Source organism: Tetrao urogallus (assembly GCF_951394365.1).
Source record: "Tetrao urogallus genome assembly, chromosome: 10".
Classification (NCBI taxonomy): Eukaryota; Metazoa; Chordata; class Aves; order Galliformes; family Phasianidae; genus Tetrao; species Tetrao urogallus.
Genome location: NC_136823.1, coordinates 4248516 through 4264638, shown reverse-complemented (window position 1 = coordinate 4264638; position 16123 = coordinate 4248516). Strand labels below are relative to the sequence as shown.

Below are 16123 nucleotides of genomic sequence, written 5' to 3'. Positions count from 1 at the left end.
GTCTCATAAATGTTTAAGTTCCTCTGTCCAACTGGTGCAAATCTACTGTGCAAGTTAAGCTTTGCAACTTCAAAAAAGTTCTTTAAATTAATCTATACAATTGAGTCCATGCCACACAAGCATTTCAAAAAACTCACAGACCAGTGAATTGGATAAATAGCCGCAGAAAGAAGTCCTCTGCAGTTCCTGCTTAAGGAGGAAAAAATAAAAATAAAAATTAAAAAAAGGAAGAAAAAGAAAGAAAGAAGGGCCAGAAGTGTACAGTACATTCATGCAGGATTTTTTTTTGTTTGTTTTGTTTTCTGAAAGGGAACAAGAGGGGGGTATGTAAATCAGCCATTCATTCTTTCCCCAAAACCATTGTGATTAACAATTCATTCACTTGTCTCAGAGTGAATAAGAGTTCAAACAGCTTTTCAGCCAGCAATGTTTTTTAATATATATATTTATAGATTTCGGTTGCTGTGGTTGTTTATTTTATTTTATTTTACTTTAATTATTATTATTATTATTTTTTTTTTTTTTGCAGTGACCTTTTCAGCTAAAGTGATGTCTCCAGGCTATGTATTGGGCTTCCTGGACTAGAAGAGGTAGCTGATTTACTTGTGTCAGTTGTAAGATTTATTCCACTGTCGATAGCACTGTTGTTCTTGTTCAATGAAGACGGTGGACTCGAGTTTTTCTTGAGAGCAGGGTCTTCTTCTAGGTCTGTGTCATCAATGAGTGGGATGTGGGGCTGGGAATCTTCTATCCTAAACTCAGGATGAGTCATAAAGTTGTGAATAGAGGTTCTAGATTCTGGTTTTTCTAAACCTTCATAGAGAGAGCTACGGAATGCCTTCACGACGCGGATCTAGGGGGAGAAAAGGAAAGAGGTGTCAGAGCTCACACCTTCAAGGGGCCAAAATGTGTTAGAGAATACTTTGTGAAAAATGTAGCATATGGTTAGGGCAGTGCAGGCAGCTGAAGTCCATAGTCTCTGGATGTTATATGCATAAACGAGTGGCTCAGTAATGTGCATTTTGAATATCTGTATCAACTGCAATATTAAAATAAATCAAGTTTAAAGCCATCAAAGAACTGATGGGAAGTACTGGTTAAAGAAAGCGAACGTCCACTCGTGTGGTACATCCCTAGTAAAAGACAAGCCATGTTAATTGTAATGCAAATGTAAAATCATGCATGTTGATAGTTTTGCAGTGAGTAAGTAGGAAGGCTTTTTTATTTAAAAAAAGTCTCTTTTGTTTTGTTATAAAACATTACATATAACTAATCACACTCCACAAACAGAAAAGCACAGAACACAGACACAGTTGGATGGGTACGTATGAGACACACAGGAGCCAAGTGTGAAAATTATAAGTAATACCAATGTTTCAAAGCAAAATCTAAATGAATGCAGCCAAGAGCACAAAAAGCCAAGCAGACAAAATACTAAGCATAATCATGCTACCACAGGGAAAAAAAAAAAAAATCACAGTTACCACAGAGATAACTTGCACACAACAACTACACTTGGAAGCCTGGATAATGTGAACATTGTATTGTTGAACCAACTTTTTTTTTTCCTTCATGCATATGTGAGGTAAACACTCGAGTATAGACCCACTGTTCTAGCCATTTAACTTTTTAATATATAGAAAACATAATAAAGTAATGTATTGATTGTTGGGTTGAATTGAATTGCGTTGTTAAACAGCAAGCTCTTTCATTTTCTGTGTCTCAGTCGCAATACTCTTTGTAAAGTTAAAAGCTGAAAGTGACACAATTGATGCCGTATATGCAGTCTTTAAACTAGGTCAGCAGACTTCTGCCAGGATAAATGTAATGTTGTTAACCACCTGACAATAAGAACACAGGTGAAAATAAACTAGGAGGCTCAGCCCATTAGACTGTGAACAACAGTGCAAATTGCTTTCTCGGTAAGAAATGAAAGGAGCAGTGAGGGGCATGGCAGAGTGGGGACACTAGTGCTCTGTGGGTGGGCAAAGGGAGGGATGCAGTCCGTATCCCAGTGACCTACAGTTCTGAAGAGACGTGAAGGGTTGTGCTATGTGTTACTACTGAAAAAACATAACTGCTTGGAAAGGAGTGGGGGGGCAGAGAGGAAAAAACAGAATGGCAAAAACGTGATCTGTTGGCAAATGTTTTATGACTAAGTATGAGTTCTATCCTTCTACTTCCATGTAGTTCATGAGTGAATTTTTAGCATTTCTTAAAGGGAAAACCAAAACACAGGCAGAGGCAGAAAAGGTGCAAGCAGGCATTGTGAAAGCTTTTCCAAGCACATTTGAAATGGTTGGTGGTAGGTATGTGTGTCATTTTACATGTGGATATGCTGCACATTATTGGTTGGTTTAATATGTCACTAATTCGTATAGTTTTATTTTCCCCTTAAATGAGCAGATCGGTTTAATAGTTACAGGCTCACATTGTTACAGCTGCAGGATCAGGCTGACCAAGTCGTACAGAATATCAGCAGATTTGAGAAAGAGGCTGACTTATAGTTTGATCTCTTTGAACTCTGTCCTTTGTTTTCTCTACATTTGAATGTTCATCATCTTTCAAAATCCTAAGCCACCTTCAAATGCATGGCCTTTGGTTAGTCCAAATAAATCCCTTTCTCTGTATAAATGCATTTGGTAGGATAGAGCACAATACAAAAAGCAGGTTCACGTGACTACTTATGTTCGAAATAGGAAAACTAACACGGTAGAGAACAGTCTGTGCAGGTCTGGGATAGTAGATTTCAGGAGGTTAGCAGGTGCAAGACAAGAGGGGCATAGAAGAGCAAGGTTTGTGCAGTGCTATCTACAGTGTATATAACATCTGTTTGAGAGAGCACCTGGAATTACAAATCGGGGCTTTATGCAAGTTGAATCACTTTGAGTCGTGCTCTGCTCTGTGATGGTTCTGTAGTGAACCAACAAGAGATTAATTTGCATTACTAAATATATGGGATTTGAACTCTTATTCCTATGAGTTGACATACTAATTCCCTCATTACCTAGACCTTTCTGTCTTCTCTTTGAAAGTGCAAAGTAGTTTGTCTAAACAATGATAAGATAGTATGTTTGCCAAAGCAATCTTTGAGGCATTACCAGGTTGCCCTATTTGAAATCAGGGAACTGCTCTGTGACATGCCCACTTTATAATATGGGCTGATGCAGGGGTATTTTCTGCAAAGCTACCTATTATTTCTGCTCTCTGGATAAAAATAGCAATCATCTCATTCAGTTGCAGCTTTTCACCATATCTGATTAAACAGAATCCTTAATTCTCTTGAATATCTCCACATTTTATTACATAGATTTAGGTTCTATTTGCCAGCTAGATTCTTTTAAATAAAAGTACATTAAATTTTCACTTTAAAAATACAGGCTTGGATTATTATGTTACACTGGTGGAGATTTTGTAGGATTCAATAAAAGTAAAGCTTTTCTTCAGGCCACAAAGGCCGTGGGTTTAAGCCTTTGCAGGCTAGCAAGTGAGGAATTTAGTTTCATACAGTGAGACTGCAAGTTCTGCAGTAAGAAACAACCACTGAAGCCACTGGTAGTCTGCTTAATAAAATTGCAAAAGCTGACTCAGAAAATGATACTACAGGGCAAGTATGGATTTTAACTGTGCATCTATATTGCATTTACTTCCAAGACTTGGAATCTAATTTACATTTAATACCAAGCTTTCAGTCAATCTAAGTAGCTTGCTGGTATCATACGTAGCTGGGGGAAACCTACAGAATCAGACTGTGTTTGAAAACAAGGTATGAAAACCTGCCCACCATGGCTTGAATTCAGTACTCCGCTGGGACTGCTGAAGAACCACTGAAAGAAAAGACTACAGCAACATCTTTTGCTTAGACTAGATGTGTTTACACAGCAGTCTGAAGATACATAATTTCAGAATGTATGATCAGCTAGCAGTTGCATCATTTTGTGTGGAGATCTTGCAGGAACATTTAGACATGATGGGCAAAGATTCTATATGCTCATAGTGATTTTTTGGTAAAATATAATCGTTTAAAACTTCTTTATAACTACTGATATGTAAGTAACCGATCTGCTGAATGCAACTGTAACATAAGTGCAAAATTTGGGCAAATCCCTGAAGCTGAGATTATATAAAGTTAGCTAGTTTTCTTCTCTAAGGATCTGTAGAAAACTGCCTTCTTAACATCTCTCTACAGTTTTAGAGTGGTGTAGAGTTTTTTCCATACATATTTGGGGTTTGCCACCTTGAATACAAAGTTGGCATTTTAATTTAAATGCAGTAACAATGCCCTATTTAAGCTAAGAACTGAAAAGATACTGCTTACCCAGAGTTACATGGCCCAACAGCAACAAATTCTGTTAATCCATGCTTAATGAAGTTCAAGGTTATTTGAAGTAATATCTAATGTTGAAATGTTTAGAGGCTCTACTGAAGCAAAGCCCACACAGTGTGATAATTTTTTTTTTTAAGATATATTATAGCTGATGAACTTCAAAAAATGTTATGGCTGTACAGCATGTAAAAGCAGGGACATACCCATGATGGATAGAACCGAGAAAATGTGTTTTTATGAACTATGTGAAGCTCATGTAAATGAGGTTTCTTTATGATGCTGACAATGCCAAGGGAAGACAAACAGTGTGATACAGCTCCCTTTTCTCACAGTAATGGAGACAACAGAAAAAAATGAACTGCTTTTAAACAAAAGACTGTGGGAACAACAATTCAGGACATTTTTGACATGGCTCTAAGTTTCCACTTCTTTCTTCTCTGTAGCTGTAATAGAAAAAACTTGAGTTTCATCCCACCTTGACAGTTATACTTATTATACTGCATTAGGCAAGAAAAATAAAGGAAATAGAAATTTAGATACTACATTTTTTTCCCCATCAGAAGAAAAGATGAAGTTCAGAATCTCGCTCTTAAATACAACAATATAGGCAAAATACACAAAGCCTCTTTATCATCTGCACATCTGTTACGGTTGGTAGCATGTGGGCTTATACTCGAATGTTTACCTGGCTTCTTATAAGCCAAGTATCTTGAGTTTGGTTCACATTCATTTCAGGCTCAAGGTTAAAGACTCACAACCTCTTTTTATTTCACTCTCTCCTGCTGAACCCTTTTGTCCAATGTTCTCTAGCCCTCTGGGAAAACAAACACATTTAATATTCAGACAGTAGAGAGTAGGGCACTGCAAAAGCAAATAAATTCTATACTGAAAGATCAGTAAGGTGATTAGTATAAAATTGTAAACAAGAGGTCAATTTTGCAAAGAGATGCCAACTCTTACATGTAACTGATACTATTCTACATCAATAGTATAATTATACTAATTAGAGAAAGTTTGCTCAAGTACTTTGGGATATGTGAAGCTTGGAGATACAAGGCATATCTTCAGTGTGTTTGTTCCTGTTTATTTTTGAATCCTCTAAGGTGTATCAGATTGGATTAGATATCACAGGAAAAGATAATATATATATGGGAGTCACGTGTATGCATGAGTATGATGTTCTGGATATTCTCCTCCTACATAAATATGCCATAGTTTCAATAAGCACTGCTGAAAAGTCAAACCACACATAGCAAGGGCAGAATATAATAACCACATCATCCATGAAAACCTCAGGTCTGATCCTCATTTCACAAAGTTTCATGTCTTTTACTCCACTGAATTTTATAGCATGAGATCAGAAGTGTGTCTTCCACTTTCTTAGCATATCTCCTTTATTACAGAATTGTTCCAGATTTTTGGAGCCTAACAGGTTTTTATCAGATTTGCCAAAGCTTAAATATAAAATGCAATCTTTTTAAAGAAAAGATTTCTCTGTTATGAGTCTAAATCTTCTTGCCACAGCGCATCTCCAGTTGAGGACTGGACTTCGTATTTAGACTTAAAACGTAGTTATTTTCCTGAAGGAAGGATACACAGCAGTCTATTAAGATTTTGGACATCCCAGTGGACTGGGGCAATCTTTGTGATAACCAGCGGAAACTTGCAAGTTCTACCATGATATTTCTGCCTCTGTCAGACAACAGATTAATAATGTCCCTAAATGCTGAAACTTTTATAAACATCACTTTAGCTGCAGGTTTCATTTTCTACTTGCTCCATTTCCTCAGGTGACCATGTTGCTCTGGAAAACATATGGCAGTTTCAGTCAGGCTGGTTTGCCCACCAAGTTAACCATCTGTGATCTGAATTTAGATCACTATTGGACAGTAAATTTGCTTTACATTTATTAAATTAGATGTTTTCCATGAAAAAAAAAAAAAAAAGCTCCCATTTTTCTTCATGAGAAAATTTGATCGAAACAAAGAACCTCTTGAGTTTCAGTTGTAATGGCTGTCCAGCTCAATCATTACATTTATAGGAAACTAAATAAGAAATAATAGATGAGAAAAGGCTGCTGAACAGTGATAATTTCTCAGTACAAGAGTATCTGATTTTCATGCACAACAGATCACAAAAAGCTAAGCCAAACTCTCCCTTTAAAAATCTTTATTAATAAAAATGTCATACTAAGCGCTAGAATCAAGATTTCTGAATGTTCTATGATGAAGTTTCTGGCATAATTTGCAGATTTTAATGCCTGCTCTTGAGGCAAGAGCAGCAGACCAAAAGCTTCCACCTAAAGTTATTGCTTCTTGGTGAGTCTGAGCAATTTCAGGTACTTGCAAATTAAAGCGACAATGAAAAACACCTTGGATCAGCCACTTCTAAGAAATGGGAGACCCCAGCCTTTATAATGCTATGCTTTTTTTCCAGTTACTTTTTCTTCTTGGCTGGAAAACGCTTAAAAATAAATTTTCAAAGAAGAAGTGTGTATGATGGAAAAACACTAAGAATATTTTGTGATAATTTGGAAAAGATTTTAATTGCCTGCTAGAAACTCCTGAGTCATCACTGCATCTGTGTGTTTGTGTGTCATCTGTACAAGTGGCTTGTTTGATGCCACTGCTGCTAATGTTAATATCGCAAAAAGTTTGATTCAGTGAAATATCCACTTCTAAAAATCTCAGCAAAATATGATAGCCTTCAATGGAACAAATCCAAAGGAACCCAAAGGCACAAAAACTGCAGCAGGCTTGTGGTGTGGGAGGCTGCTTGTTGGTGTAGTTTTTCTTTTGATTGTTTTTCCCCAGATGTATCCTATAGCTAACAATATTTCTGTTTTATAAACTTTAAAGAAAGAGTTTTTTGTATGTTTTTTTTTTGTTTGTTTCCCGTAAAGAGATCTGCAGCTTCTTCCACTTAGGAACATTATTAACTATATTGTCTATATGGGAACGGAGGGAAGAACAAAGAGCATTGACAAATTTTAAACCATATTTTCTTGAAGGAATTGCCTATTGAAAACACAAACAGCATTTGACAACTAGGTAAAAATAGATAAAGAATAACTTGTTTACTTTGTGTACAGTTAGATCCTCTGCCTAATTAAACCATGAACTAGCAAAGGTTTTAAGCATATACCTGATTTTACATATAAGCTGACCTTCGGTGTTCTAAATTCTGAGCTTCTAAAATAATAAAAAAACAGTCATTCCTCCACATCATCTGATTTTGCTTCCTCAAAATAAAAAGTAGAAGGAAATACACGTTCTTAAATTCAGCAATTTTACTTTCAGTCCTCAAGAGCTGGTAAAGCTCAGCCTGGTATCTAAAACCACTTTTGACACTGTCATGTAACCTGTAATGATGACATAAGACTGGGTATATATGTGTGTGTTCATGCATATGATACAGCAGAATCTGAGAAAATGGCCATGACCACATTGAATACAGATTTAATCTCACATTTTCAATTGCCGTAGTTTAATGGTGTCCATATGAATTACATATTTAGTTTGAACTTGCAATCTTCTACTTTTACTAGAGTACATAAAATGCCAGATTTATTTTTGCAAAAGCTTTCACTGTGTTTAAAGCCATAAGGTTTTTTCAGAAGTGATAAGGCATTCATAAGGCAGACTTTATTATAAACTAACGCTGACATCCAGAAATACAGGATTTGTTCTCAGCAGAAATACTGAGATCTGAACAATATCAGCTTAACTAGGGAAGTTTTAGTATCACAGTAAGTATTTCTTTGTATACAGATTACTTTCAGTTAAGGCATTCTGCAATCCTATGAAAGATGATGCAGGTAATAGCTTGCTAACCTGTTTTACAGCTACTGAAGATAGGCAGCATTTGACAGGGAGCTGTATCTTTACTCATGCAGTAACATTCTGTATGGTTATTAATAACTTATAAATCTGAACGTTTATTTGAATCAAACATTAGTCTGCCCAGCAACAATACACAATGACAAGATTTTTGTTTCCAAATTGATATTATAAACTGCAGAAGAAATGATGCAACAAAGTGTTACATTAAAAGGTTATATACAAGTAGTAAAGAACTTGCTTGGTAAAATTAGATTTATATATTTTTATGACAGCACCATTTGATGCTCTTATTTCTGCAGAATGTCTGTATTTTGGACACCCAAAATGATAACTGAAGTATCCTTACAGGTGCAGTGTGCTGAGCAGCAGCTCTCTGAAAACGAACAGCATCTCATACTAGCAGCCCTCAAGAATTATGCCCTTTTGTCTTTGCTGTACCTTTAAGGTTTTCCCTTGATGTGTGAGATCCACATATGGAATATTTTAAAAAGTTCCAAGAAAGGCTTCAAAATCAGAGGTACAGTTATCTTATTATTCCTCTCACCCCACAATTTATGTGTAAGTACCCCACAAATCATATTTAGGGTTTCGTTTATTCTGAGCATCTGAGTCCTTAGCTCCATGTTTCAAGCAAGGAGTTGATGTGTAAGCCTATATTTTCTCAGAAAATGCCAATCCCAAGAAGTATTTCAATTAAATTTGGATTCAAAAAATTTCACCAGGTTCTAGAAGAGATTTACAATGGAAGCAGTTTGGGAATAAACCTTTTCTTTTTCACTGTCACTGAATTTGTGTTATTGTATTAATAACTCAAAACATTCCCTAAGGATTATAATTTGAAGGACGCATCAATTTAATAGTGAAAAATCATTACATTGCAGTAATAAAATTCTAGCAAAATTCCACACAGCAGTTGAGAATCACTTTAAAAGCATCAATCTGTACTTACTCTCTGCAGTGGAGATGCATATCCCTGCATAGCTCAATAATTCAGTCTTTTTTTTTCCCTGTAGAAATGTTTTATTTTCTCAAATAGACAGCAAACACCATAGCAGACTACACTTCCCTTATTAATTAACTTCAGCTCATAACCTAGTAAGTCCTTTCTCAGGATGCACTATTCAATTCTTAGCTGATTTGCTGCATTGGAGAGAAAAGGAGGAAGATAAATTAACTGTTCTATATTTGCTAGATTTATCCTTTCAGACCACTGGCTTCAGGATATTGATGAAACATTTCCCACATCAGAATGAGCTGTTCTCTGCTTTCTGCTCAAATGCAGAAATGTTACTAAAGACTTTCTCCCTGAATGAAAAGCTGGGTTTGTCGGTAGCGTTCTGTGTTCAGCTTGGTGTGAAATGAGGCACCTCAGGCTCTGACCTCTCTGTAGGAGGTTGTAGTGCCTGTGGCACAGCAGTGGCATGCAGCCTTTGCTTCACTTGGTCATGCTGCTACCCTGAAATTGTTGATGCTGTTGGAGTAAAAGTCAGGAGGACAAACTTTCACCAAGACAGAAAAAGATAAAAATTTTCTCTAAGAGCAAATCATCAAAGCTAGAATCTTAATGACTTCTTGGGTTCTTAGCAAAAGTACAGTTTCTCCTTTGATATTTAATTCCAGTAAAGGTTCTAATGCATGTCTAAAATTTCTTTATTCTTGATGTTCAAATACTGAAGAGGTTGCACTCAAACTGAAAGGAAAGGTCAAACTTCCTTTCCTTCTCCAGGGGCTCTGGAACATTACATTCCTCTCTCGTCTGCTTTGTCTCTGTCTGCCTTCCCTCTGGCAAACTTCTTGCAACAGGCATATACTATATGATTTTGTAAAGTATGGGAGAGCTTTATAAAGTGAGTTCTATACATTTAAATATTTGTGTAATGCTAAACAAAGTTAGATGTCTAAGAGTCTTCCCAGACTAATGAAGATGTTTCAGTGAAGTAGTCCTGTCAGAGTTTTTTTTCTGTTCACTCTCTCTTCACTAGATGCTTCACTTACATCTAGAGGAGAGCCGTTTCAAGATTTCAGCATTTAAGAATACAGTTTTTCTAGCAAATTAGTTTATTTTGTTGCACTGATACTGTTCTTTAACTTGCCTGTCTACCTCCTTCCTTAATGCTTATCTCTCGTCAAATTTAGAGGTGCTTTTCTTTCATAATTCACATAAACCATAATCCGTTAGCCTTTCATCATAAGCCAGATTCTTTGTTTCTTTATTCATTCCTGTACCTGTGCCAACTAGAGTACATATTCACTGAACATGAGTGACCTACATTATACACAGTCTTCCAAATGTAATGATCATTTACCTGATAAGCTGGAGCTGTTTTGTTTGTTTTTTTGTCTAATGTAAGATTTTCACAGTACTTTTTAGAGAATATGTTTTGTAAGCAGTAGAAAAACATAGAATGGCATTAGGAAAATATAACACAGAAACCTCAGAGTGTCCATACACTGGATAAAAACTACTGCTCTAACAGTAAGTTAACATTAACCTGCAGTGAATGATGAAGAGCATCTACTGTACACAAAGTAATCCAGTTATTTGTGTCTGGGTACGTGTAAACTAATATCACATGACAAAACGGGAGAGTGCAAAGTAGCTCAGTCTCAAATGACTGCTACGTAAGTTGGCATCTCTGTAGATCTGATGCATTAAGAATACACACTCACGCCCAGCCGCAGCAGCAGATGTGCTGGTAGGAGAGGAAAGAGCATTGGATAACGATACGTGACTAGGGCTAGAAATATTGGTTACATCCTGGGTCTGGCTTGTGACGGAGGACTGTCTCCTTAGAGCCCCCTGAAAGGAAGTGCCACTCTTGAAAGTATTGACTACTTCGATCTGTAATGGAGGAAAGAATGAGACAAGTTGCTTAAAGTATGGATACAGTTGCAAAACTAACAGGAATAATAATGAAAAACAATAAATCAATCGTGCACGCAGTTTAATTTCTATGGAAGTAAATACTTTTTTAGAGTCCTTCTTAACGTTTTAAATATGAAATGGTCCAGTTTTTCTGCTGAATAAAATGAAGCAGCTCGATAGGAGGCAATGAAGCTGCATGAGTTCAAACAATTAGCATATTTGAAATAAAAATATTGCAAAATTAAACCATTTTATTTTTATGTAAATAAAGTGAATACAACTGAATAGTTGAATTAGCTAACGTCTACTTCTTCTTACTGAGAATAAAATTGCTTTGCTATTGCTTTTTAGGCATTCTTCCAGGGGGAGGAAAGTTCAGTTATTTAATTTTTTGGGGGGAAGCCTATAGAAATATTACAAATATTTTGTCTACAATTATTATGCAAATTAATTTTGTCTACAAAAAAACCAAGGTTGTCAGCGTACTAGCTTGATAAAATGGGAAATATTCTTTTTTCTATAATGCAAGTTTGTATAAATTAAGCAGTGATAATGAATGATGGTCTATCCTAATTACAGAATAAAATATTAATATTTTATATTTATATGGTGCTTAAAATTAAACACAAAATTGCGCTGAACTGGACCGAATATTTCAGTAAACAGAACAACCAGTTTCTACTTGTCATTTCCATATGCATATTGTAACCCACTGTTAGATGTGTCTTCGCTGAATATCTTCCTTTAGTACTTTAAACCATGAACTCAGAATACGAGTTAAAAAGGAGGTATTTCACGATGTCACCAGCATTACACAATATAAAGCAGGCTCTATATACCCAATGTTTTTAAAGCCAAGGATTGGCAGTAGATAGCAGCTACAAATCCCTAAACAGAATGTCTTCTTTGTTACAATCGTACAACCACAACACAACAAAACAGGAACAGAATGCGTTAGCAGATTTCACCCATCTAGTTGTATGAAGAAGCCCAATGTTTCCAGATTTTATCTTGCAACACAGATTTTTTTAAGAGTTACAGCCTAGAAAGTAGTTAGGAAAAGGTAAAGCGGTATATTTATCAAGTTAAATAGCACAAACCTTGGTATAAGCCCTCCTAAATTTTCTAAGTTGAAAGCATTATAATAAATTTGGTAACATTTTCTAGTGCAGCCAGTCTTACTAATAAATACATTCACATGGCTTAATCTCTAACAATACGGATGCGTCCCCCCCATTAGCTTATTCTTTGGAGATCACTATTTTCCTTTATGTTTTCACAGAAATAACCATGCCAAAGCCAGCTGTAAAAAGAACCAAAGGTTATTGCTTTGATTACCATGCTGTACTTCTGCTAGACAAACATGAAGCATCCTTGTTCATTGACCCTTTTCTTTTTTCCAGTAAGACCCCTAAATACAACGTGCGTTTAATGTGCACACTGATGGATGTGCAGTTTTAAAGCAGTCATTACAACATTCTGCAGCTTTGCTCTCTGTGTTTTCTGCAGCAGCCTTATTTTGAGCTGTATGTCCAATAAAAAATAAAAAAATAAAAATACAATATGGAATGTGTTGCCATTTGGAACAAGAATGCAAGTGAATTGGTGGCATTTTGAAAACAGCATATGGTTCAAAGCACTGGTTATTTATGAAGGCATGTTAAATACTTACCTGAAATGCTTACTATACAAAAGCAGAATTACATTAAAGATCCTGGGTTTTCATTATCTGACATACATAACAGAGCACTCTTCAGAAGAGAACTTCAAGAAAGATTTTGAAAGCACTCACTGAGAGCATGAACAGCACTGTGGAAGATTAAGGTGGTAGATCCAAAGCCAAAGGGCATTTTTGGATATATAAAAGCCTTTCCTGTTAACTGAAAGACTCTAGCATAAGAATGAAAAGATAAGGGAAGATCTGTATTTAATAGTTTCTCCAGAGAACAAAAATTCTCTGGTGTGTAATTTAATTTTTCTCCTGAAAAAGAGTTACTACAGATCTTCATGGAGTAAATGCAGAGGAAAAAGATGACAACCATTTTAGAATCCTAAAGGTGGAACATACAGGAATGCATTCTCTCTGAAGTGAATGAAGGAGAAGATCCTGGCCTACTAACGAGTTTATCTTTCAAAATCAGAAAACAGCAAAGAAAGAGTTCGCCCAAATAAATAAATAAGTAAACAGTGCATTTTAAAATGAGATGATTTTGTAATTACAGAAGACTGTATTTATTTAGAACAATTCATATTGCTAAAAATGAGAAAGCAAAGGCTAAATCCTACATCATAAAATGTTTGAAAAACTTCTAACAGAACAGAGAATGTCATCATGTTTTGATTATAGGCCTTCAGGCAAAGAAAAAAAAAGCATACTGTAATTTTTCTCTCTCATCTTTCTTTAAATTCCATGCTATTTTTGATGTACAAACAGTTAATAAACACGTTAGAGATTAGCAGTTTAAAAAAGAATAAAAATGGATCTTAGCACAGCAGAATGGTCCTGGCAGGATAGGTGTGCCAAAATCTTCTTCTGATCCTTAACATGGAAGAGAATTTCAGCAAGCTGTTCTGATGTTATTAATGACCCTAGGAGATCAGTAAATCCATCCAAAATTTATTTTATTTGTTTAAGAATAAGAAGAAATTGGCTTTGCTCAATCTCTGATAAACAGTTTGCTTTAGTATTAGAAAAGCAAAATAAACTTTAATTGGCATTAAATAAAACAGTTTCCATTCTAATTATGTGGTCTCCAGCAATCTTTTTGTATTAAATACTATATGAAATGAAAAAAAAAAAAGGAAAAAAAAAAAGAGGTACTAGCTTTTTATTTAACTTTCAAAGCATTTGCTGGGAGTGACTGTCATTGCCGTGGTGTTTGCATTTGCTTAGGAAGGTTTTAGTTCAGAAATGAATGAAAATCTCTATATGGAATATCCAAAGAAAAATATTTTTTTTCCATAGCAGTCTCTAGACACATTAATTTCTGAAAAAAATTAGAAGTATTTCTGTAGCAATTAAGAAGGTATCTGTATTTATAAAACTATTTTGTCTTGTTTTTTGCTCTCAAAACAGTTTTAATATTTAGTAAGTTTAGAAAGTTTTAATATTTAGTAAGTTCCTTTTTTTGGCCACATTAAGTAGATAACACATACTCTGAATTACAGACTGAAAGAAGCAGAGGGAGGACAGAGCCTTTGTGTTATGAAAATTGAATATATAACCTGAAAAGTTTTCAAACTTCCATATGTAAATTTTTTCCTACTGAAATGTGAGCTAACTACAGAAACTTGTCAGTAAGCAACTTAAAAAGATGCACTGAACTCGTGGAACTTAAAATGAAGAATTCTTGAGAACTGCAAGAAAGAACTGGAAATCACTGCTGAAAACTAGCAGAGAAAAGACCTGTCATTAATGAAATTTGAGACTATTTTTGTATCTTCATGAAGCTTCTGTAATTAGAATGAGCCATGTGTGAAACTTCGCGTTACCAGTCTTCTGAGAGTGCTGTGCAGTAATGAAACTCTGCCAGTCAGAAGACAGTACGTGTTCATCCAGAGAAGACATAAACTGTAAGACAGTAAAGTACGCAAACGAACAGAAGTAGACAAAATCAGAAATACAGAGTCAGTGTCTGTGACTTTGGTGTGTGCATTTTTCATGCACTTTTCTTTCACGTAAATTCATGCACGTGCAGCATGAAATAGAGATGGATCTGGCATCTCAGTGTGAAGAATCAGCAATGGAAATTCTTTCTCTAGTGCCTAGAGAAACCTGTGCTTTGAAAGTGCAATCAAAAAAAAAAAAAACAAAAAAAAAACCAACAACCAGGCCAAAGTCTGTATTACTGTAAAGTTTTTGTCAGTTTGGATGAGGTTTTATTGGAAATCTGTTAGTTATCTGTAGGAAAAACAAACAAAAACTTTCATAGATTCTTTATAACTTTCTTAGGAGTGAAGGCTTTTGTTGAATGCTGGAGCTGTATGTCCACAATGGTCTGAACAGAGAATAATCCAAAATAAACATCACCCATTATACAGCACAAGTGCATGACGGTTGAGACTGGATTTGTTGATATTTGAGTCTACAGCTTATTCCTAATCTTAGCTGTCATCCTCTTATATATATAAAGTGAGGGGATGCTCTACCTTCTTTTTTTGCATCTCCAGAAGTGCATTAGACATCAGAGGATTCTTGCAAATCCTCCAGCTCCCCAAGGATGCTACAGACATCCTCATCTTCTTCCATCAACTCTTCTTTAGATGGCTTCCTGGGAAACGTAGTACAAGTGTATGAATTCATTTGGATGGGCCGCAACACACAGCACATCAAAATGCGCTCAAGGTCCATCCAACAAGGTATCTAATTTGACCTGTACATAGGTTCATCGCTCTGCAGCAGACATCTGAAAACTGCAACTGGAGACTCTTTTTGAGTCTCTTGGCCCATTTCCTTTTTCCATTATCATTCCACAGGTGTGAAATGTAAATGTAAAAATCAAAGTCACTGAATGAACAAAATGAGAAAAAAGATCACAGAGCCTTTTGGTAGGAGAGAAAGTAGTATATCCTACCAAGGATACATCTACAACTAAGAGCAGAACAGAAACTAAGATGGATGTTAGGAAAGAAACGTAATTAATTTCATTTTGTTTTAAATAGTGTAAAAGAATAATTTTTCTGTGAATTAAGTGGACAAAGATATGCAGAAGAACTAAAAGCTACCTCTCAGACTAGAAAAAGAGCTGAAAGGATGTAATTTTCTTTGTTTCTGTAGTTGTTTACACTCACCACAACCAGAAAGACATCCTGACAGAAATGCCAACAGGCAACACTCCTCCTATAGCCATCAGGAAGAAAAGAATGCACATTTAGAGGTCATCTTTCCAAAACGATCACCACTACCTGGGCACTGGTTTGTACCTTTTTAAGTAAGAGAACTATGACAATTTGAATTTTCTCTGCTGATGAGTGCTCCTGACTCAAGACAGGAGTCAAGACACATAACCCTAAAGCTGAAGATCCATTTTTAATCATCAGCTGCTCAGGAATTCACCAAAATCCTTAACCTTTCTCAAACAGCAGTTT

At 35.7% G+C, this 16123-nt stretch overlaps 1 protein-coding gene across 3 annotated transcripts in view; it reads right to left on the bottom strand.

The window, feature by feature from the left end:
• Positions 1 to 541: 541 nt before the first annotated feature.
• The window catches only part of ATP2B2 (ATPase plasma membrane Ca2+ transporting 2), a gene marked incomplete at both ends in the record, with an annotated part of 161046 nt that continues 145464 nt past the window's right edge, over positions 542 to 16123 (bottom strand). For all 3 annotated transcript variants that reach the window (XM_079540127.1, XM_079540128.1, XM_079540129.1), the window contains one exon: positions 542 to 853. In XM_079540127.1, the coding sequence (XP_079396253.1) occupies positions 542 to 853 (312 nt within the window). The remainder of the gene's footprint in view (positions 854 to 16123) is intronic.